General features: G+C 66.5%; 1 protein-coding gene across 1 annotated transcript in view; it reads right to left on the reverse strand.

Moving 5' to 3' along the window:
- The window catches only part of LOC104028172 (neurexin-2-like), a 49,863-nt gene that overhangs the window by 23,041 nt on the left and 5,682 nt on the right, over positions 1–21,140 (reverse strand). Inside the window, 6 exon segments of the mRNA XM_075727309.1 lie at positions 1–368; positions 2,825–3,245; positions 5,488–5,649; positions 13,583–13,884; positions 17,290–17,355; positions 18,109–18,138. Coding sequence (XP_075583424.1) covers positions 1–368; positions 2,825–3,245; positions 5,488–5,649; positions 13,583–13,884; positions 17,290–17,355; positions 18,109–18,138 — 1,349 coding nt within the window.

Below are 21,140 nucleotides of genomic sequence, written 5' to 3' on the forward strand. Positions count from 1 at the left end.
TCCCAGGTAGCCGGTGCCGAGGCAGTCGCAGACGAAGCGGTTCCAGCCCTCGCGGCAGAGCCCCCCGTTGCGGCAGGGCCCGCTGGCGCAGTGCCGGGGGGGCTCGCGGGCGCAGAAGGGGGTGACCCCCGGGGCGGCTTGCTCCTCGGCCAGCCGCCGCACGTCCTGGCTGCGGCCATTGACGAAGAGGTCGCGGACGCAGCCCACGTAGCCGTAGCGCAGAAAGGCCGTCCAGAGCTCGGGGGGCAGCGGGGGGCCCGGCCGCCCCTCGGGGAGCCCCCCCAGGTAAAGCTCCGAGTCCAGGTCCAGCACCTCGCTCTCGCCGCTCGCCAGGAAAGGGGTGCTGCGGCTGTTCACCGACACCGAGCCTGGGGGGCACGGGGGGCGTTGGGGGGCACCACGGGGACACGGCGGGGTGGCTTCGTCAGGGACGGGGGGGACACGGGGGGTGCAGGGGGTGTAGAGCACTACGGGGACACGGGGGACACGGGGGCTGCAGGGCACCATGGGGACATTGGGGACACTGGGGGTGCAGGGCACCATGGGGACCATGGGGACATTGGGGGTGCAGGGGGTGCAGGGCACCATGGGGACATTGGGGACATTGGGGGTGCAGGGCACCGTGGGGACCATGGGGACATTGGGGGTGCAGGGGGTGCAGGGGGTGCAGGGCACCGTGGGGACATTGGGGACACTGGGGGTGCAGGGCACCATGGGGACATTGGGGACATGGGGGGTGCAGGGGGTGCAGGGCACCATGGGGACATTGGGGGTGCAGGGGGTGCAGGGCACCATGGGGACATTGGGGACATTGGGGGTGCAGGGCACCGTGGGGACCATGGGGACATTGGGGGTGCAGGGGGTGCAGGGGGTGCAGGGCACCGTGGGGACATTGGGGACACTGGGGGTGCAGGGGGTGCAGGGCACCATGGGGACATTGGGGGTGCAGGGGGTGCAGGGCACCATGGGGACATTGGGGACATTGGGGGTGCAGGGGGTGCAGGGCACCACGGGGACATTGGGGACACTGGGGGTGCAGGGCACCATGGGGACCATGGGGACATTGGGGGTGCAGGGGGTGCAGGGCACCATGGGGACATTGGGGACATTGGGGGTGCAGGGCACCGTGGGGACCATGGGGACATTGGGGGTGCAGGGGGTGCAGGGGGTGCAGGGCACCGTGGGGACATTGGGGACACTGGGGGTGCAGGGCACCATGGGGACATTGGGGACATTGGGGGTGCAGGGGGTGCAGGGGGTGCAGGGCACCGTGGGGACATTGGGGACACTGGGGGTGCAGGGCACCATGGGGACATTGGGGACATGGGGGGTGCAGGGGGTGCAGGGCACCATGGGGACATTGGGGGTGCAGGGGGTGCAGGGGGTGCAGGGCACCGTGGGGACATTGGGGACATGGGGGGTGCAGGGGGTGCAGGGGGTGCAGGGCACCACGGGGACATTGGGGACACTGGGGGTGCAGGGGGTGCAGGGCACCGTGGGGACACGGGGGACACGGGGGTGCAGGGGGTGCAGGGGGTGCAGGGCAACATGGGGACACGGGGGACACGGGGGTGCAGGGGGCAGGTGGCACTGGGGGACACGGGGGCCCCCAGGGATGCACCGGGTGCACGGCAGCGTGGGGACACGGGGACACGCACGGCACCGTGGGGGCTCCAGGGCCAGCCTGCACACACCCGCACCCTCCACACACACACACCCACACACACACACCGGCACCATTTGCACAGGCGCAAACGCACATGCACACGCACCCTTGCACACCTGCAGCCCTCCCTGCACGCCCACACACACCCTTGCACACCTGCAGCCCTCCCTGCACGCCCACACACACACTTGCACACCTGCAACCCTTCCTGCACACGCACACACCCTTGCACACCTGCAACCTTCCCTGCACACACACACCCTTGCATGCACACACCCCGTTGCACACCTGCAAACTCTCCCTGCACATGCACACACCCTTGCACACCTGCAAACCCTCCCTGCATGCACATGCACGCTTGCACACCCACACACCCTTGCACACCTGCCAACCCTCCCTGCATGCCCACACATCCCCTTGCACACCTGCAACCCTCCCTGCACACACACACCCTTGCATGCACACGCACCCTTGCACACCTGCAAACTCTCCCTGCACGCGCACACACCCTTGCACACCTGCAAACCCTCCCTGCATGCACATGCACCCTCACACACCCACACACCCTTGCACACCTGCAACCCTCCCTGCATGCACATGCACCCTCGCACACCCACACACCCTTGCACACCTGCCAACCCTCCCTGCACACCCACACACACCCTTGCACACCTGCAAACCCTCCCTGCATGCACATGCACCCTCGCACACCCACACACCCTTGCACACCTGCCAACCCTCCCTGCACACCCACACACACCCTTGCACACCTGCAAACCCTCCCTGCATGCACATGCACCCTCGCACACCCACACACCCTTGCACACCTGCAAACCCTCCCTGCATGCACATGCACCCTCGCACACCCACACACCCTTGCACACCTGCCAACCCTCCCTGCACACCCACACACCCTTGCACACCTGCAACCCTCCCTGCACACCCACGCACCCTTGCACACCTGCAAACCCTCCCTGCATGCACATGCACCCTCGCACACCCACACACCCTTGCACCCCTGCCAACCCTCCCTGCACACCCACGCACCCTTGCACACCTGCAACCCTCCCTGCACGCCCAGGCGCCCTCGCCCGCCTGCCCGCCCCGCTTCGCGCCCCGCTCTCCGCCCGCCGCCGGCCTCGCGCCCTCGCCCCGCACCTTTCCTGCCGTCCCTTTGCACGTCCACGTGGCACCACTCGCCGTCGGTGACCTTGCGGGCGCTGGCGCGCACCTTGATGCCGCCGGAGCCCATGTCCAGCAGCAGGTAGAGGTGCCCGTCCAGCAGCTCCAGGGCGAAGTAGTCGGGCCGGGGGTGGCCGGGGCCCTGCGGCCGGCCCTGGGCGAAGAGCAGGAGCCCGTTGGCTTCCGTGGTTCGGAAGTCGAAGGAGACGGAGCCGGCGCGCGCCGCCTGCCAGGCCGGCAGCGCCAGGAAGGCCTGGGGTGTCCCGAAGGTGACGGGCTCCAGGGCGGCCACGGCCTCGCAGCGGAAGAGCAGGGCCCCGTGCAGCGTCACCCGCCCGTCGCCCTCCTGCGCCAGGCGCGACAGCTCCAGCTTGAAGTCGTTGTTCTTGTAGACCACCTGGGGGGGGGGGGGCGTGTGTCCCGTGGGCGTCCCCTCCGCGCCCCCACACCCCGTGTCCCGCTGCACCCCGTGGCCTTGGGCACGCCGTGGCCCCGTGCACCCCGTGTCCCGCTGCACCCCCGTCCTTGTGCAACCCGGGTCCCCCATGTCCCCACGCACCCCTGCACGGGTCCCTGCACACCCCGTGTCCCGCTGCACCCCCGTCCTTGTGCAACCCAGGTCCCCTGTGTCCCCACACACCCCTGCACAGGCCCCTGCACACCCCGTGTCCCACTGCACACCTGTCCTTGTGCATCCTGTGTCCCCCGTGTCCCCACGCACCCCTGCACGGGTCCCTGCACACCCCGTGTCCCGCTGCACCCCCGTCCTTGTGCAACCCGGGTCCCCCGTGTCCCCATGCGCCCCTGCACGGGTCCCTGCACACCCCGTGTCCCCCATGTCCCCACACGCCCCTGCACACCCCGTGTCCCGCTGCACCCCCGTCCTTGTGCAACCCGGGTCCCCCGTGTCCCCATGCGCCCCTGCATGGGTCCCTGCACACCCCGTGTCCCGCTGCACCCCCGTCCTTGTGCAACCCGGGTCCCCCGTGTCCCCATGCGCCCCTGCACGGGTCCCTGCACACCCCGTGTCCCCCATGTCCCCACACGCCCCTGCACACCCTGTGTCCCGCTGCACCCCCGTCCTTGTGCAACCCGGGTCCCCCGTGTCCCCATGCGCCCCTGCACACCCCGTGTCCCGCTGCACACCTGTCCTTGTGCATCCTGTGTCCCCCATGTCCCCACGCACCCCTGCACGGGTCCTTGCACACCCCGTGTCCCCCATGTCCCCACACGCCCCTGCACGGGTCCTTGCACACCCCGTGTCCCGCTGCACACCTGTCCTTGTGCATCCTGTGTCCCCCATGTCCCCACGCACCCCTGCACGGGTCCCTGCACACCCCGTGTCCCCCATGTCCCCACACGCCCCTGCACAGGCCCCTGCACACCCCGTGTCCCGCTGCACCCCCGTCCTTGTGCAACCCGGGTCCCCCGTGTCCCCATGCGCCCCTGCACATCCCGTGTCCCGCTGCACACCTGTCCTTGTGCAACCCAGGTCCCCCGTGTCCCCATGCACCCCTGCACGGGCCCCTGCACACCCCATGTCCCCACGCACCCCTGCATGTGTCCCTGCACACCCTGTGTCCCCCATGTCCCCATGCACCCCTGCACGTGTCCCTGCACACCCCGTGTCCCCCCACATCCCATGTCCCTCTGCACCCCCAGTCCTTGTGCACCCCGGGTCCCCCATGTCCCCATGCACCCCTGCACGTGTCCCCACACACCTGTGTCCCCATGCACCCCGTGGCCTTGGGCACTCCGTGGCCCTGCGCACCCCGTGTCCCTCTGCACCCCCTGTCCTCGTGCACCCCGTGTCCCTGCACTCCCCATGTCCCCACACACCCCATGTCCTTGTGCCCACCATGGCCCCGTGCACCCCATGTCCCTGTGTCCCTCTGCACCCCACGTCCCTGTGTCCCCACACCTGCCGAGTCCCCATGTCCCTCTGCACCCCGTGTCCTTGTGCACCCCATGTTCCCATTCACCCAATGCATGTGTCCCCAAGCACCCCATGTCCCCATGCACCCCCTGTCCCCATGCACCCCCTGCATGTGTCCCCCAAGCACCCCATGTCCCCATGCACCCCATGTCCCCATGCACCCCCTGTCCCCAAGCACCCCATGTCCCCAAGCACCCCAGTGCTCCATGCCCCTGTGTCCCCATGCACCCCACGTCCCTGTGTCCCCATGCACCCCATGTCCCCGTGCCCCCCAGTACGCCACGTCCCCGTGTCACCATGCACCCCACATCCCCGTGCACCCCACATCCCCGTGCACCCCCAGTGCTCCATGTCCCCACATCTCTGTGCACCCCACGTCCCCGTGCACCCCATGTCCCCGTGCACCCCGTGTCCCCCTGACCCCCAGTACGCCACGTCCCCATGTCACCATGCACCCCACATCCCCGTGCACCCCACATCCCCGTGCACCCCCAGTGCTCCATGTCCCCACATCTCCGTGCACCCCACGTCCCCGTGCACCCCATGTCCCCGTGCACCCCAGTGGTCCATGTCCCCATGTCCCCATGCACCCCACATCCCCGTGCCCCCCACATCCCCATGCACCCCATGTCCCCGTGCCCCCCAGTACGCCACGCCCCCGTGTCCCCATGCACCCCACGTCCCCGTGCCCCCCGGCGCTCACGTCCTTGAGGCAGCCCATGAAGTTGTTGCTGACGGGGGAGCCGGGGAGGTCGGCGGTGTTGGGGGACCCCCCCACGTAGAAGAAGTCGTCGGAGCCCAGCATGGTGTAGTCCTCCTGCGTGTACCCCGTGGTCGTCAGGATCCCGTCCACCGAGATCGTCACCTGCGGCACGAGCGCGCCCGGCCTCAGCGGGGGCCCCCGCCCGCCCGCCGCAGCCATTTCTGTGTCTGGGGGGGACACCCCAAAAGGGGTGGGGGGGCTGGGGGGTACCTGGGAGGCTGGGGGCAATGAGGGGGGAGTGGGGTTATGGGGGGCAATGGGGGACAATGGGGGGCAATGGGGATGATGGGGGGCGATGGGGGGCAATGGGGGGCAATGGGGATGATGGGGGGCGATGGGGGACAATGGGGATGATAGGGGGCGGCGGGGGGCAATGGGGGGCAATGGGGGGCAATAGGGGCGATGGGGGGCAATGGGGATGATGGGGGGCGATGGGGGACAATGGGGGGCACTAGGGGCAATGGGGACAATGGGGGGCAATAGGGACGATAGGGGCGATGGGGGGCAATGAGGGGCGATGGGAGGTAATGTGGGGGCGATGGGGACAATGGGGCAGTAATAGGGGGGTCCTGGGGGTGCGGGGGGGCAATGGGGGCAGCAGTAGGGGTGCGGAGGGCATGTGGGGGCAGTGGGGGGAACAAGGGGGGGCAGGGGGCAATGGGGGTGCGATGCTGGGGTGGCTGGAGGGTGTCGGGGGGCCCCCGGGGGGCAGGGGCACCCACAGGGGGGGGGACAACACCGGGGGTCTCAGGGAGGACCCAAGGGTGCTCCTTGCCCCAGATAGGGGACCCCGGCTGGGTGCGGGGGGGCTGGGCCCCCCAGCTCCTGCCTCCCCCGGGCCGGGTGCCCCCTCTGCCCCCTGGGGGGACCCAGGCATCCAGGGATCCCCCCCCCCCAAAGAGACCCCCAGGGTGACCATGGGGATGGGGTGGCCCTGAGGGACATGGGGATGGGGTGACCATGGGGATGGGGTGGCCCTGAGGGACATGGGGACATGGGGACGGGGTGACCATGGGGATGGGGTGGCCCTGAGGGACATGGGGATGATGGGGACATGGTGACCATGGGGATGGGGTGGCCCTGAGGGACATGGGGATGGGGTGACCATGGGGATGGGGTGGCCCTGAGGGACATGGGGATGATGGGGATGGGGTGACCATGGGGATGGGGTGGCCCTGAGGGACATGGGGACGGGGTGACCATGGGGATGGGGTGGCCCTGAGGGACATGGGGATGGGGTGACCATGGGGATGGGGTGGCCCTGAGGGACATGGGGACGGGGTGACCATGGGGATGGGGTGGCCCTGAGGGACATGGGGATGATGGGGACATGGTGACCATGGGGATGGGGTGGCCCTGAGGGACATGGGGATGGGGTGACCATGGGGATGGGGTGGCCCTGAGGGACATGGGGATGATGGGGATGGGGTGACCATGGGGATGGGGTGGCCCTGAGGGACATGGGGACGGGGTGACCATGGGGATGGGGTGGCCCTGAGGGACATGGGGATGGGGTGACCATGGGGATGGGGTGGCCCTGAGGGACATGGGGACGGGGTGACCATGGGGATGGGGTGGCCCTGAGGGACATGGGGATGATGGGGACATGGTGACCATGGGGATGGGGTGGCCCTGAGGGACATGGGGACGGGGTGACCATGGGGATGGGGTGGCCCTGAGGGACATGGGGATGGGGTGACCATGGGGATGGGGTGGCCCTGAGGGACATGGGGACGGGGTGACCATGGGGATGGGGTGGCCCTGAGGGACATGGGGATGATGGGGACATGGTGACCATGGGGATGGGGTGGCCCTGAGGGACATGGGGATGGGGTGACCATGGGGATGGGGTGGCCCTGAGGGACATGGGGATGGGGTGACCATGGGGATGGGGTGGCCCTGAGGGACATGGGGATGATGGGGACATGGTGACCATGGGGATGGGGTGGCCCTGAGGGACATGGGGATGGGGTGACCATGGGGATGGGGTGGCCCTGAGGGACATGGGGACGGGGTGACCATGGGGATGGGGTGGCCCTGAGGGACATGGGGATGGGGTGACCATGGGGATGGGGTGGCCCTGAGGGACATGGGGACGGGGTGACCATGGGGATGGGGTGGCCCTGAGGGACATGGGGATGGGGTGACCATGGGGATGGGGTGGCCCTGAGGGACATGGGGACGGGGTGACCATGGGGATGGGGTGGCCCTGAGGGACATGGGGATGGGGTGACCATGGGGATGGGGTGGCCCTGAGGGACATGGGGACGGGGTGACCATGGGGATGGGGTGGCCCTGAGGGACATGGGGATGGGGTGACCATGGGGATGGGGTGGCCCTGAGGGACATGGGGATGATGGGGATGGGGTGACCATGGGGATGGGGTGGCCCTGAGGGACATGGGGATGGGGTGACCATGGGGATGGGGTGGCCCTGAGGGACATGGGGACATGGTGACCATGGGGATGGGGTGGCCCTGAGGGACATGGGGACGGGGTGACCATGGGGATGGGGTGGCCCTGAGGGACATGGGGACGGGGTGACCATGGGGATGGGGTGGCCCTGAGGGACATGGGGATGGGGTGACCATGGGGATGGGGTGGCCCTGAGGGACATGGGGACGGGGTGACCATGGGGATGGGGTGGCCCTGAGGGACATGGGGACATGGTGACCATGGGGATGGGGTGGCCCTGAGGGACATGGGGACATGGGGACGGGGTGACCATGGGGATGGGGTGGCCCTGAGGGACATGGGGACGGGGTGACCATGGGGATGGGGTGGCCCTGAGGGACATGGGGACGGGGTGACCATGGGGATGGGGTGGCCCTGAGGGACATGGGGACGGGGGTGACCATGGGGATGGGGTGACGGTGGGGCCGTGGGGGACAAGGGGCTGAGGTGGGGGGGACCGGGGGTGACAGGGTGACACGGGGGGGGTGGGGGTGGATTAGTAACGAGTTTTGGGGGTCCTCAGACAGAACCAAGCTCAGACAGAAAAATGGCTGTTAGTGGGGCTCAGCGCGCGCGCGGGGCGTGCGAGGGCGTGCGAGGGCGTGCGAGGAGCCGTGCACGTGGGCGTGCAGGGACAGCGGGGACAGCGGGGACAGCAGGAGCACCAGGGCCCCAGGAGGTACAGGGGCGGCCCCACACGCAGCTTGCACACGCGTGTGAGCGCGCGCATACACACACACAGGGGCTGTGAGCATGTGCTGATGCACACTTGTGCGCACACACGCCCCAGGCTGGGCTCACACCGACGCACACCTGCACGCCCCAGTGTGACCCTCGCACGAATGCATGCGTGTGCGCACACACACCCAGCCCCAACCTTGCACCAACACACACCCGTGCACGCACACACCCCCACCCTGCACCTTGCACCAATGCACACCCATGCATGCACACACACCCTGCACAGGCCTTGCACCAATGCACACCCACACATGCACACCTGCCTGCAGTCCTTGCACCGACACACACCCATGCCTGCACACCTGCCTGCATGGACCTTGCACCAACACACACCCACGCATGTGCACACACCCTGAGCTGTCCTTGCACCAACACACACCCGTGCACACACCCCCCCCATCCTGCACCTTGCACCAATGCACACCCATGCACACACACACACCCACCCCCTGCACAGGCCTTGCACCAACGCACACCCACGCACGCACACATGCCCTGCACAGGCCTTGCACCAATGCACACCCATGCACGCACACCCACCTGCAGTCCTTGCACCGACGCACACCCGTGCCCGCACACCCCCGTCCTGCACCTTGCACACCAGCACCCACCCCGCAGCGGTGCCGGCCCCGGTGCTCCGCCAGCAGCACCCACGGGTAGGGGACGGGGGGGGGGAGGAGGAGGAGGAGGAGGAGGAGGAGGAGGAAGGCCGGGGGCAGTGTTAGTGAGCCGTGCGGGGCCGTGCGAAGGCGTGCAAAGCCGTGCGAGGGCTCCGGCGCAGGCAGCGGGGCCCGATCCCTGGGGGGCCGGGGGGTGGGGGGGCCCTGCTGCCTGCGCGGGGGGTGGGGGCAGGGGGGGGCGGCAGCTGCCCACGGGCTTGTCCTGAAAACGCCGTTTCCGTCCTCGATTCGGGGAGGGGGCACCCCAAAAAACCCACCCACGGCACCCCCCCCACTGAGCCTGGGTTTTGGGGGGAAGCGGCTGGTTTGGGGGTTGGGGGGCCGAGGCCCGGCTGCCCGCAAAGGCGGGGGGGCACCACATGGACCCAAATCCGCAGGAGTCGCCCCAAAATGGGGTGGGGTGGGACCCCGCTGGGTCGGACGGCCCCCCCCGGCCAGGATTTGGGGGGGAACCGGCTGTTTCTAGCATCGGGGAGCCGAGGCTCGGCCGCATACGGTGGGGTTCCTCAAATTGCCCCAAATCCTGAGAATTTGCCCTGAAAGGTGGGGTTGGCACCCCACATCGCCCCCCTGAGGAGAACACCCCCCCCGGCCCTGAGCGGGCTTTTCTGGGGGGGGAGAAGTGCTTGGGTTTGGCGTTGGGGAGCTGAGACCTGGCTGCATATGGGGGGTGGCGGGTATAAAATCGCCCAAAATCCCAAGGAATCAGCCCAAAAAGTGGGTCTTGGGACCCCACATCACTCCTCCAGGGAGAAAAAACAGGCCCCCTTGGGCGGGATTTTGGGGGGGAACCGGCTGGTTTTGGCAGCGGGGAGCCGAGGCCTGGCCTGGGACTGCCCCAAGATGGCGGGCCTTGGCCCCAAGATGGCGGACCTTGGCCCCAAGATGGCGGGCCTTGGCCCCAAGATGGCGGACCTTGGCCCCAAGATGGCGGGCCTTGGCCCCAGGACGGCGGGCCTTGGCCCCAGGACGGCGGGCCTTGGCCCCGCCGGCGGGGTGGGGGGCGCGGGCGAAGCTGGGGAGAAAGAAGGAAGTGATAACTACCAGGTAATGCAGTTTGTTTACCATAGCGTGTCCGATCCCTGCGTGCTGGGGGCGCCGGGGGGGGCAGCGCGGAAAGAGGACAAAACACAACAAAAACAAAAAAATGACATTTCCCCGCCGGGCGAGGCCCCGCGGGGGCGGCGGAACGGGGAGGGGGGGTTTTGGATAGGGTGGGTTTTTTGTTTTGGGGGGGCCCCCCCAGGATTAGTTGGGGGGGCGGGGAGGTTAGTGGGGGGGGGCCCCGGCGGCGGTAAGCGTGTTAGTCGCACGCGCACACACAGGGGGGGGCGTTGCACGGGGGGGGGGGGCGTTGCACGGGGGGGGTGGTTGCGCGGGGGAGGGGCTGCGCCCACCTTTGGGGGAGAGAAGCGGAGTCATTAGAGGGGGCGGGGGCCGCCGAGACCCCCCCTCCCCCACCACCCCCCTGCCCCGCCCCCCACCCCCCACCCCCACCCTGGGGGGCAGCCGGGGGGACCCAGGCGTCCGGGGCGCCCAGTTGGGGAACGGCCCATGGAACCAGTACGCCCAGTCAGGGGCAGAGCCCAGCGCCCAGTGCTCCCAGTTGGGTACTGGGCCAAGGCTCCCAGTGCTCCCAGTTGGGTAGTTGTGCAAGATGCCCAGCACTCCCAGTGCTCCCAGTTGGGTACTGGGCCAAGGCTCCCAGCGCTCCCAGCTGGGTAGTTGTCCAAGACACCCAGCGCTCCCAGTGCTCCCAGTTGGGTACTGGGCCAAGGCTCCCAGCTGGGGAGCCGCTCCTGGTGTCCAGTGCTCCCAGTTGGGTAGTTGTCCAAGACGCCCAGTGCTCCCAGTTGGGTAGGTGACCAAGACACCCAGCACCCCCAGTTGGATAGTTCAAGACGCCCAGTACTCCCAGTTGGGCAGGTGACCAAGATGCCCAGTGCTCCCAATCAGGTAGCTGACCAAGGCACCCAGTGCTCCCAGTTGGGTAGCTGACCAAGACACCCAGTGCTCCCAGTTGGGCAGATGACCAAGGTGCCCAGTGCTCGCAGTCGGGTAGCTGACCAAGGTGCCCAGTGTTCCCAGTGCTCCCAGTTGGGGAGCAGCCCCTGGCATCCAGTGCCCCTAGTTGGGTAGTTCAAGAAGATGTCCAGAGCTCCCAGTGCTCCCAGTTGGGTTGTTGGCCAAGATGCCCAGTGCTCCCAGCACTCCCAGTTGGGTAGTTCAACAAGACACCCAGTGCTCCCAGTTGGGGATCAGTCCCTCGTGTCCAGCATCCCCAGTTGGGTATTGGACCAAGGTATGTGGTGCTCCCAGTTGAGTAGTTGACCAAGGCGCCCAGTGCTCCCAGTTGGGTAGCTGACCAAGGCTTCCAGTGATCCCAGTGCTACCAGTTGGGAAGTAGTCCCTGGTGTTCAGCACCCCCAGTTGTGTAGGTGGCCAAGGCGCCCAGTGCTCCCAGTTGGAGCGTTGACCCAGTACCCAGTTGTGGCACGGACCAAGGTGTCCGGCACCCCCATGCTGGGTAGTTGACCAAGGTGCCCAGTGCTCCCAGTTTGGGAGCAGTCCCTGGTGTCCGTCACACCCAGCTGGGTACTGGACCAAGGTATCTGGTGCTCCCAGTTGGGCAGGTGACCAAGGCGCCCAGTGCTCCCAGTTGGGCAGGTGACCAAAACACCCAGTGCTCCCAGTTGGGTAGGAGACCAAGGCGCCCAGTGCTCCCAGCGCTCCCAGTTGGGTAGGTGACCAAGGCGCCCAGTGCTCCCAGTTGGGTAGGAGACCAAGGCACCCAATGCTCCCAGTTGGGCAGGTGACCAAGGCGCCCAGTGCTCCCAGTTGGGTAGCTGACCAAGGCGCCCAGCCCTCCCAGCGATCCCACTTGGCCAGGTGACAAGACACCCAGTGCTCCCAGTTGGGCAGCTGACCAAGGCGCCCAGCGCTCCCAGTTGGGTAGGAGACCAAGGCGCCCAGCGCTCCCAGCGCTCCCGGTTGGGCAGGTGACCCAGGCGCCCAGTGCTCCCAATTGGGTAGGAGACCAAGGCGCCCAGCGCTCCCAGAGCTCCCAGTTTGGTAGCTGACCAAGATGCCCAGCGCTCCCAGTTGGGCAGGTGACCAAGGCGCCCAGTGGTCCCAGTGCTCCCAGTTGGTTAGCTGACCAAGGCACCCAGCGCTCCCAGCACTCCCAGTTGGGTAGCTGACCAAGACGCCCAGCGCTCCCAGTTGGGCAGGTGACCAAGGCGCCCAGTGCTCCCAGCACTCCCAGTTGGGCAGGTGACCAACGCGCTCAGCGCTCCCAGCGCTCCCAGTTGGGTAGCTGACCAAGGCGCCCAGCGCTCCCAGCGCTCCCAGTTGGGTAGCTGACCAAGACGCCCAGCGCTCCCATCGCTCCCAGTTGGGCAGGTGACCAAGGCGCCCAGCGCTCCCAGCACTCCCAGTTGGGTAGCTGACCAAGGCGCCCAGCGCTCCCAGCGCTCCCAGTTGGGCAGGTGACCAAGGCGCCCAGCGCTCCCAGCGCTCCCAGTTGGGTAGCTGACCAAGGCGCCCAGTGCTCTCAGTTGGGCAGCTGACCAAGGCGCCCAGCGCTCCCAGCGCTCCCAGTTGGGCAGGTGACCAAGGCGCCCAGCGCTCCCAGCGCTCCCAGTTGGGTAGCTGACCAAGGCGCCCAGTGCTCTCAGTTGGGCAGCTGACCAAGGCGCCCAGCGCTCCCAGCGCTCCCAGTTGGGCAGGTGACCAAGGCGCCCAGCGCTCCCAGTGCTCCCAGTTGGGTAGCTGACCAAGGCGCCCAGTGCTCTCAGTTGGGCAGCTGACCAAGGCGCCCAGTGCTCTCAGTTGGGCAGCTGACCAAGGCGCCCAGCGCTCCCAGCGCTCCCAGTTGGGCAGGTGACCAAGGCGCCCAGCGCTCCCAGCGCTCCCAGTTGGGTAGCTGACCAAGGCGCCCAGTGCTCTCAGTTGGGCAGCTGACCAAGGCGCCCAGCGCTCCCAGCGCTCCCAGTTGGGTAGCTGACCAAGGCGCCCAGTGCTCTCAGTTGGGCAGCTGACCAAGGCGCCCAGCGCTCCCAGCGCTCCCAGTTGGGCAGGTGACCAAGGCGCCCAGCGCTCCCAGCACGCCCAGCGCTCCCAGCTGGGGCTCAGCCCCCCGCCAGGCCCCCCCGCCCCTACCTGGCGCAGGTTGCGGGTGACGCGGATGTCGTGCCAGTCGTTGTCGTTGAACTTGCCGTTGACGGGCTCCACCAGCGCCTCGAAGGCGCCGGAGCCCAGGTTGATGACGAGCCAGACGGCGCCGCTCTTCAGCGAGAGGTTGACGTAGTCGGCCGACTTGCCGGTGTGCAGCAGCAGCCCGTTGCGCTGCAGCGTGCGGAAGGAGAGCGTCAGCTCGTCCGTGCTGCTCTGGATGGGGTTGTGGGACAGGTCGTAGCAGAAGAACTCGTTGCCTTTGAAGGTGGCCACGTATTCCTCCCGGCCTGCGGGGACCCGGCGTCAGCGAGGGGGCGCGCGGCGGGTTGCAGTGGGGATTGCACCGGGGACCTTGCACGGGGGCCTTGCATGGGGACGCTGCAACGGGGACGCTGCAACGGGGACCTTGCACCAGGGACCTTGCACCAGGGGCTTGTGTGGGGACGTTGCAATGGGGACGCTGCAACGGGGACCTTGCACCAGGGACGCTGCAATGGGGACCTTGCACCAGGGACCTTTCACCAGGGGCTTGCGTGGGGACGCTGCAACGGGGACGCTGCAACGGGGACCTTGCAATGGGGACCTTGCACCAGGGGCTTGTGTGGGGACGTTGCAATGGGGACACTGCAATGGGGTCTTGCAATGGGGACGCTGCAATGGGGACCTTGCACCAGGGACCTTGCACTGGGGACGTTGCATGGGGATGTTGCAATGGGGGCTTGCACGGGGATCTTGTAATGGGGACCTTGCAACGGGGACCTTACAACAGGAGCTTGCATGGGGCCCTTGCAACGGGGTCTTGCAACGGGGACCTTGCACTGGGGATGTTGCACCAGGGACCTTGCCATGGGGACCTTGCACCAGGGACCTTGCACTGGGGACCTTGCACTGGGGACCTTGCAACGAGGGCTTGTGTGGGGACATTGGAATGGGGACGTTGCAACAGGGTCTTGTAACGGGGACCTTGCACGGGGACCTTGCACCAGGGACCTTGCACTGGGGACCTTGCACGGGGACATTGCACCAGGGACCTTGCACTGGGGACCTTGCACCAGGGACCTTGCACCAGGGACCTTGCACGGGGACATTGCACCACGGACCTTGCCATGGGGACCTTGCACCAGGGACCTTGCACCAGGGACCTTGCAACGAGGGCTTGTGTGGGGACATTGGAATGGGGACGTTGCAACAGGGTCTTGTAACGGGGACCTTGCACGGGGACCTTGCACCAGGGACCTTGCACTGGGGACCTTGCACGGGGACATTGCACCAGGGACCTTGCACTGGGGACCTTGCACCAGGGACCTTGCACTGGGGACCTTGCAACGAGGGCTTGTGTGGGGACATTGGAATGGGGACGTTGCAACAGGGTCTTGTAACAGGGACCTTGCACGGGGACCTTGCACCAGGGACCTTGCACTGGGGACCTTGCACGGGGACATTGCAGCAGGGACCTTGCAACAGGGGCCTTGCAACAGGGGCTTGTGTGGGGACCTTGCCATGGGGACGTTGCCATGGGGACCTTGCACGGGGACCTTGCAACGGGGTCTTGCACTGGGACCTTGTGTGGGGACGTTGCACCAGGGACGTTGCAACGGGGGCTTGCATGGGGACCTTGTAATGGGCATCTTGCACCAGGGACCTTGCGTGGGACCTTGCCACGGGGACGCTGCAATTGGGACGTCGCACCAGGGACAGTGCCGCAGGGGCTTGCACGGGGACCTTTGCACCGGGGACCTTGCACTGCAGACCTTGCACCTGGATCTCACACGGGGACGTTGCGATGGGGACTCTGCTATGGGATCTTGCACAGGGATCTTGCAACAGGGACCTTGCACGGGGATCTTGTAATGGGAACCTTGCACTGGAGACCACGCAGCGGGGATCTTGCAACAAGGGCTGCCAGGGGAATCGCACGGGGACCTTGCACCGATGGTCCCTCGCACGGGGACTTGCACGGGGACCTTGCACCGATGGTCCCTCACACGGGGACTTGCACGGGGACCTTGCACCCACGGTCCCTCGCACGGGGACCTTGCCTGGGGACCTTGCACCCACGGTCCCTCGCACGGGGACTTGCACGGGGACCTTGCACCCACGGTCCCTCGCACAGGGACCTTGCCTGGGGACCTTGCACCCACGGTCCCTCGCACGGGGACTTGCACGGGGACCTTGTACCGATGGTCCCTCGCACGGGGACTTGCACGGGGACCTTGCACCGATGGTCCCTCGCACGGGGACCTTGCCTGGGGACCTTGCACCCACGGTCCCTCGCACGGGGACTTGCACGGGGACCTTGCACCGATGGTCCCTCGCACGGGGACTTGCACGGGGACCTTGCACCCACGGTCCCTCGCACGGGGACCTTGCCTGGGGACCTTGTACCGATGGTCCCTCGCACGGGGACTTGCACGGGGACCTTGCACCGATGGTCCCTCGCACGGGGACCTTGCCTGGGGACCTTGCACCCACGGTCCCTCACACGGGGACTTGCACGGGGACCTTGCACCCACGGTCCCTCGCACGGGGACCTTGCCTGGGGACCTTGCACCCACGGTCCCTCGCACGGGGACTTGCACGGGGACCTTGCACCGATGGTCCCTCGCACGGGGACCTTGCCTGGGGACCTTGCACCGATGGTCCCTCGCACGGGGACTTGCACGGGGACCTTGCACCGATGGTCCCTCGCACGGGGACCTTGCCTGGGGACCTTGCACCCACGGTCCCTCGCACAGGGACCTTGCCTGGGGACCTTGCACCCACGGTCCCTCGCACGGGGACTTGCACGGGGACCTTGCACCGATGGTCCCTCGCACGGGGACCTTGCCTGGGGACCTTGCACCCACGGTCCCTCGCACGGAGACTTGCACGGGGACCTTGTACCGATGGTCCCTCGCACGGGGACTTGCACGGGGACCTTGCACCGATGGTCCCTCGCACGGGGACCTTGCCTGGGGACCTTGCACCCACGGTCCCTCGCACGGGGACTTGCACGGGGACCTTGCACCCACGGTCCCTCGCACGGGGACCTTGCCTGGGGACCTTGCACCCACGGTCCCTCGCACGGGGACTTGCACGGGGACCTTGCACCGATGGTCCCTCGCACGGGGACCTTGCCTGGGGACCTTGCACCCACGGTCCCTCGCACAGGGACCTTGCCTGGGGACCTTGCACCCACGGTCCCTCGCACGGGGACTTGCACGGGGACCTTGCACCGATGGTCCCTCGCACGGGGACCTTGCCTGGGGACCTTGCACCCACGGTCCCTCGCACAGGGGCTTGCACGGGGACCTTGCACCCACGGTCCCTCGCACGGGGACCTTGCCTGGGGACCTTGCACCCACTGTCCCTCGCACAGGGACCTTGCCTGGGGACCTTGCACCCACGGTCCCTCGCACGGGGACTTGCACGGGGACCTTGCACCCACTGTCCCTCGCACAGGGACCTTGCCTGGGGACCTTGCACCCACGGTCCCTCGCACGGGGACTTGCACGGGGACCTTGCACCCACGGTCCCTCGCACAGGGGCTTTGGGCCAGGGTCTCCCGCTGGGGCCTCGCACGGGCACCGTGCACCGGGGCGCCGCGGGGGGGCGGGGGGGGGCCCGGGGGTCCCACCGGGTGCCGGGGGGGGAGGGGCCCTGGGGGGGTGCCCCGGGTGGGGGAGGGGCCGAGGGGTCGCGCGGGCACTGACCTTTGGCTGCCTGCTGGCTCTCGCCCCCGCCGCGGCCGGGCCCCCCCTCGGCGACCTCCGCGGGCCCTGGGGGAGGGCGGGCGTTAGCGGGGGCACGCGCGCGTGCACAGGCCGGCGTGCGCCCGGGGGCGTCCCGCGGCGGAGGGCAGCCACCCTTGCACGGGCGCAGGGCTCCGTGCGAGGGCACCCGCGGTCCTCGTGCAAGGGGGGGACTGGCACGCTCCCCCACGTGTCTGTGCAAGGAGACCCTGGGGCCCTCGTGCAAGGAGGTGCACGTGCACACACACCTGGGTCCTTGTGCAAGGGGACCCTGGGGCACTCGTGCAAGATGCATGTGTACACTCACCCGGGCGTCCGTGCAAGGAGACCCTGGGGCCCCCGTGCAAGGAGATGCACTTGCACACTCACCTGCATCTCCGTGCAAGGAGACCCTGGGGCCCTCGTGCAAGGAGTTGCACGCGCACACTCGCCCGGGTCCTCGTGCACGGAGATGCACGTGCACGGCCCCAGGGCCTCGTGCAAGGGGTGCGCTCGCACGCTCACCTGGCTCGCCGTGCCGGGGGGGCACTTGCCCCACCCCCCCGGGTGCCCGTGCAAGGAGCTGCGCCCCCCGCCCCTCCCCCCCGCCCCTCCCCCCCGTCCCCGTGCGAGGGGCCGCCCCTCCCCCCCCGTGTCGCACGAGCCACAGACACGATGCGGGGGGGGGGAGGGGCAGGCGAGGATGGCGCCGCGGGTGACGATGGCGATGACGATGGGGGTGACGATGGCGATGGGGGGGAGGGGTCCCGACGGCCCGCGGGGGGAGGGGCGCGTCATTACCTTGGGCGGTGCCTCGCAGGTGGGCGGGACCTGGGGGCGGAGCCGAGGCGGAGCGGGGCGGGGCCAGAAAGTGAAAGTGGGGGAGAAAGGGGGGAGAAAGCGAAAGGGGGGGAGAAAGTGAAAGTGGGAGGGGGAAGCGGAAGCCACAGAAGAAAGCGAAAGTGGTTAAAGGGGGAAAGGGCTCGTACGGGGGGGGAGGGGAAGGGCGGCCCGGGCCAAGGGGGGGAACAGAAAGGGAAAGTGGCGGGGGGGCAGGAAGGGCAAAAAGGCGACAAAGGCAAAAAAAGGCCGAAAAATGCAAAAAAAAAAAAAAAAAAAAAAGAAAGAAAAAAGAGCAAAAAAAGAGCAAAAAAATGCAAAAAGAGCAAAAAATGCAAAAAATGCAAAAAATGCAAAAAAGAAAAAAAAGGCAAAAACAGAAAAAAGGGAAAAAAGGGAAGAAAGGGAAAAAAGGCAAAAAAGGCAAAAAATGTAAAAAAGGCAAAAAAAGTAAAAAAGGCAAAAAAAGGCAAAAAATGCAAATAAAGGTAAATAAAGGAAAAAAGAAAAAAGAAAAAAGGAAAAAAGGAAGGAACGTAAAAAAGGCAAAAAAGGGGAAAAAAGGAAAAAAGGAAAAAGCAGCAAAGGCAGAAAAGAAAAAAGAAAAAGCAAAAAGGCAAAAAAAAGCGAAAATGGCAAAAAAAAGCAGAAAAGGCAAAAAAAGCGAAAATGGCAAAAAAAGGCAAAAAAAGGCAAAAAAAGGCAGAAAAAGGCGGAGGCAGCGGGGGCGGGGCGGGGCGGGGCCGCTTTGAACCGGGCCGCAGCGGGGGGGAGGGAGGGGAGGGGAGGGGGGGAGGGGCCGGCGGGGGGCGCCGCTCCAGCGGGCCGCGGTTTGGGGGGGGAGGGGACTCGGTTGGGGGGGTGAAAAAGGGGGAAATCATTTAAAGGGGGAAAATGGGGAAAAAAGGAAAATCATTTAGAAAGGGAAAATAATTTTTAAAAGGGAAAACAATTTTAAAGAGGGAAAGTCATTTACAGGGGGGAAATCATTTGAAAAAGGGAAAATAATTTTAGAGAGGGAAATAATTGAATAAAAAGGGCAATAATTGAGTGAGGGGAAGGCGATGGGGAAAGGGGAAATGCCAGAAAAGGGGGAAATGGTGAAAAGGGGGGGAAATCATTTCACAAGGGAAAATAGGAAAAAAAGCAAAATAATTTTTTTAAAAGTAAACCATTTTTTAAAGGGAAAGGAATTTTAAAGAGGGAGATAATTTAATAAAAGGGAAAAGAATTTAATAAAGGGAAAAGAATTTTAAGGAGGAAAATAACTCAATAAAAGTGAGAATAATTTTAAAAGGGAAAAGAATTTTTAAAATGGAAATAATTTAATAAAAGGGAAAATAATTTAAAAAGGGGAAGACGATGAAAAAAGGGGCAAACGATAAAAAAAGGGGGAAATAATTTAAAAAAAAAGGAAAATAATTTTTAAAAAGGTGAACCATTTTTAAAAGGGAAAAGAATTTTTAAAACGGAAAAAATTCAGTAAAAGGGGAAATAATTGAATAAAGGGGAGGCCGACGGGAAAAAGGGAAGCGATGAAAAGGGGGCAACCATTTAAAAGGGGAAACAAAAGGGGAATAATTCAATAACAGGCAATAATTTGATAAAGGGGAATCATTTAAAGGGGCGGCGGGGGGGGAAGCGCCGGAACGGAGCGGGGGGGGAGGGGCCCGGGCGGCCCCGCTGGGGGGGAGGGGCGGGGCGCCACCGCGACACGTCACAACTCCCAGCAGCGCGTCAGTTGTGACGGCATCGGGCGATGCCGAGGGGGGGGGGGGGGGGGGGGCGGGGACAGCCGGGGGGGGGGAGGGGCCGCGCCCGCAGCGCCGCCCCTCCCCCACCCGCCGCCTTCCCGCGGGTTTTTCCCCTTTTTTTGTGTCGGGGGGGAAAAGCCGGGGGGGAGGGGATGGAGACACGGGGGGGCGGGGGGCGCCCCCTCGCGCGGGGACCCCACCCCCACCCCGGGGCACCCCGCGCCGAAACCCGGGGCCTCGTGCGCCCGGCACGCCCCTCGTGCATTGCACGCCCCTCGTGCAACGCGCCAGCCCTGCTCCTTGCACGCCCCCGCGCATTGCACGCCCCTCGTGCCAGCCCCGCCACTCACACACTCCTGTGCAACGCGCAAGCCCCGCTCCTTGCACGCCCCTGTGCACTGCACACTCCTCGTGCCAGCCCCGCTCCTCGCACGCCCCGTGCACTGCACACCCCCTCGTGCCAGCCCCGCTCCTCGCACGCCCCGTGCACTGCACACCCCTCGTGCCAGCCCCGCTCCTTGCACGCCCCGTGCACTGCACACCCCTCGTGCCACGCACGAGCCCCGCTCCTTGCACGCCCCTCGCGGCAGAGCGCGCCCAATCCCCGGCAGCCCGACCCCGCCCTCCCCATTGGCTGACGGTGCCCCTTCATTTGCATAGCCCCACCCGCGCCCGCTGCAGGGCCCGTCCCCCCTTTATTTGCATGCCGCCGTCCTATTGGGCTGCCCGGGGGTGACGTCATGCCGAGCGGCCGGAGGGGGCGTGGCCGGGAGCGGCGGGTGACGCCGCCGCGGGCGCGTGCCGGTTCCCGCGCGCCTTTGCGCCTCGCGCGCCCCCAGCCTTGCGCGAGCGCCGTGCTTTGCACGAGCCTTGCACGCGCCTTGTTCCTCGCGCGCCCCCAGCCTTGCACGAGCACCGTGCCTCGCACGAGCCTTGCACGCGCCTTGCTCCTCGCACGTCCCCAGCCTTGCACAAGCGCCGTGCCTCGCATGAGCCTTGCACGCGACTTCCTCCTCGCACGTCCCCAGCCTTGCACAAGCGCCGTGCTTTGCACGAGCCTTGCTCCTCGCGCGCCCCTGAGCCTTGCACGCCCGCCGAGCCTCCCGCACGAGCCCCCGCGAACCCCGGGGCCGCCCGTGAGCCCCGCTGCGCGCACACGCACGTGCCCAGCTCCGCGCGAGCCCTCGAGCTTCGCACAAGCCCTGCTCACATGCACGAGCGCCCCAGCTCTGCACACGC

Source organism: Pelecanus crispus, assembly GCF_030463565.1.
Source record: "Pelecanus crispus isolate bPelCri1 chromosome Z unlocalized genomic scaffold, bPelCri1.pri SUPER_Z_unloc_1, whole genome shotgun sequence".
NCBI classification, from domain to species: domain Eukaryota; kingdom Metazoa; phylum Chordata; class Aves; order Pelecaniformes; family Pelecanidae; genus Pelecanus; species Pelecanus crispus.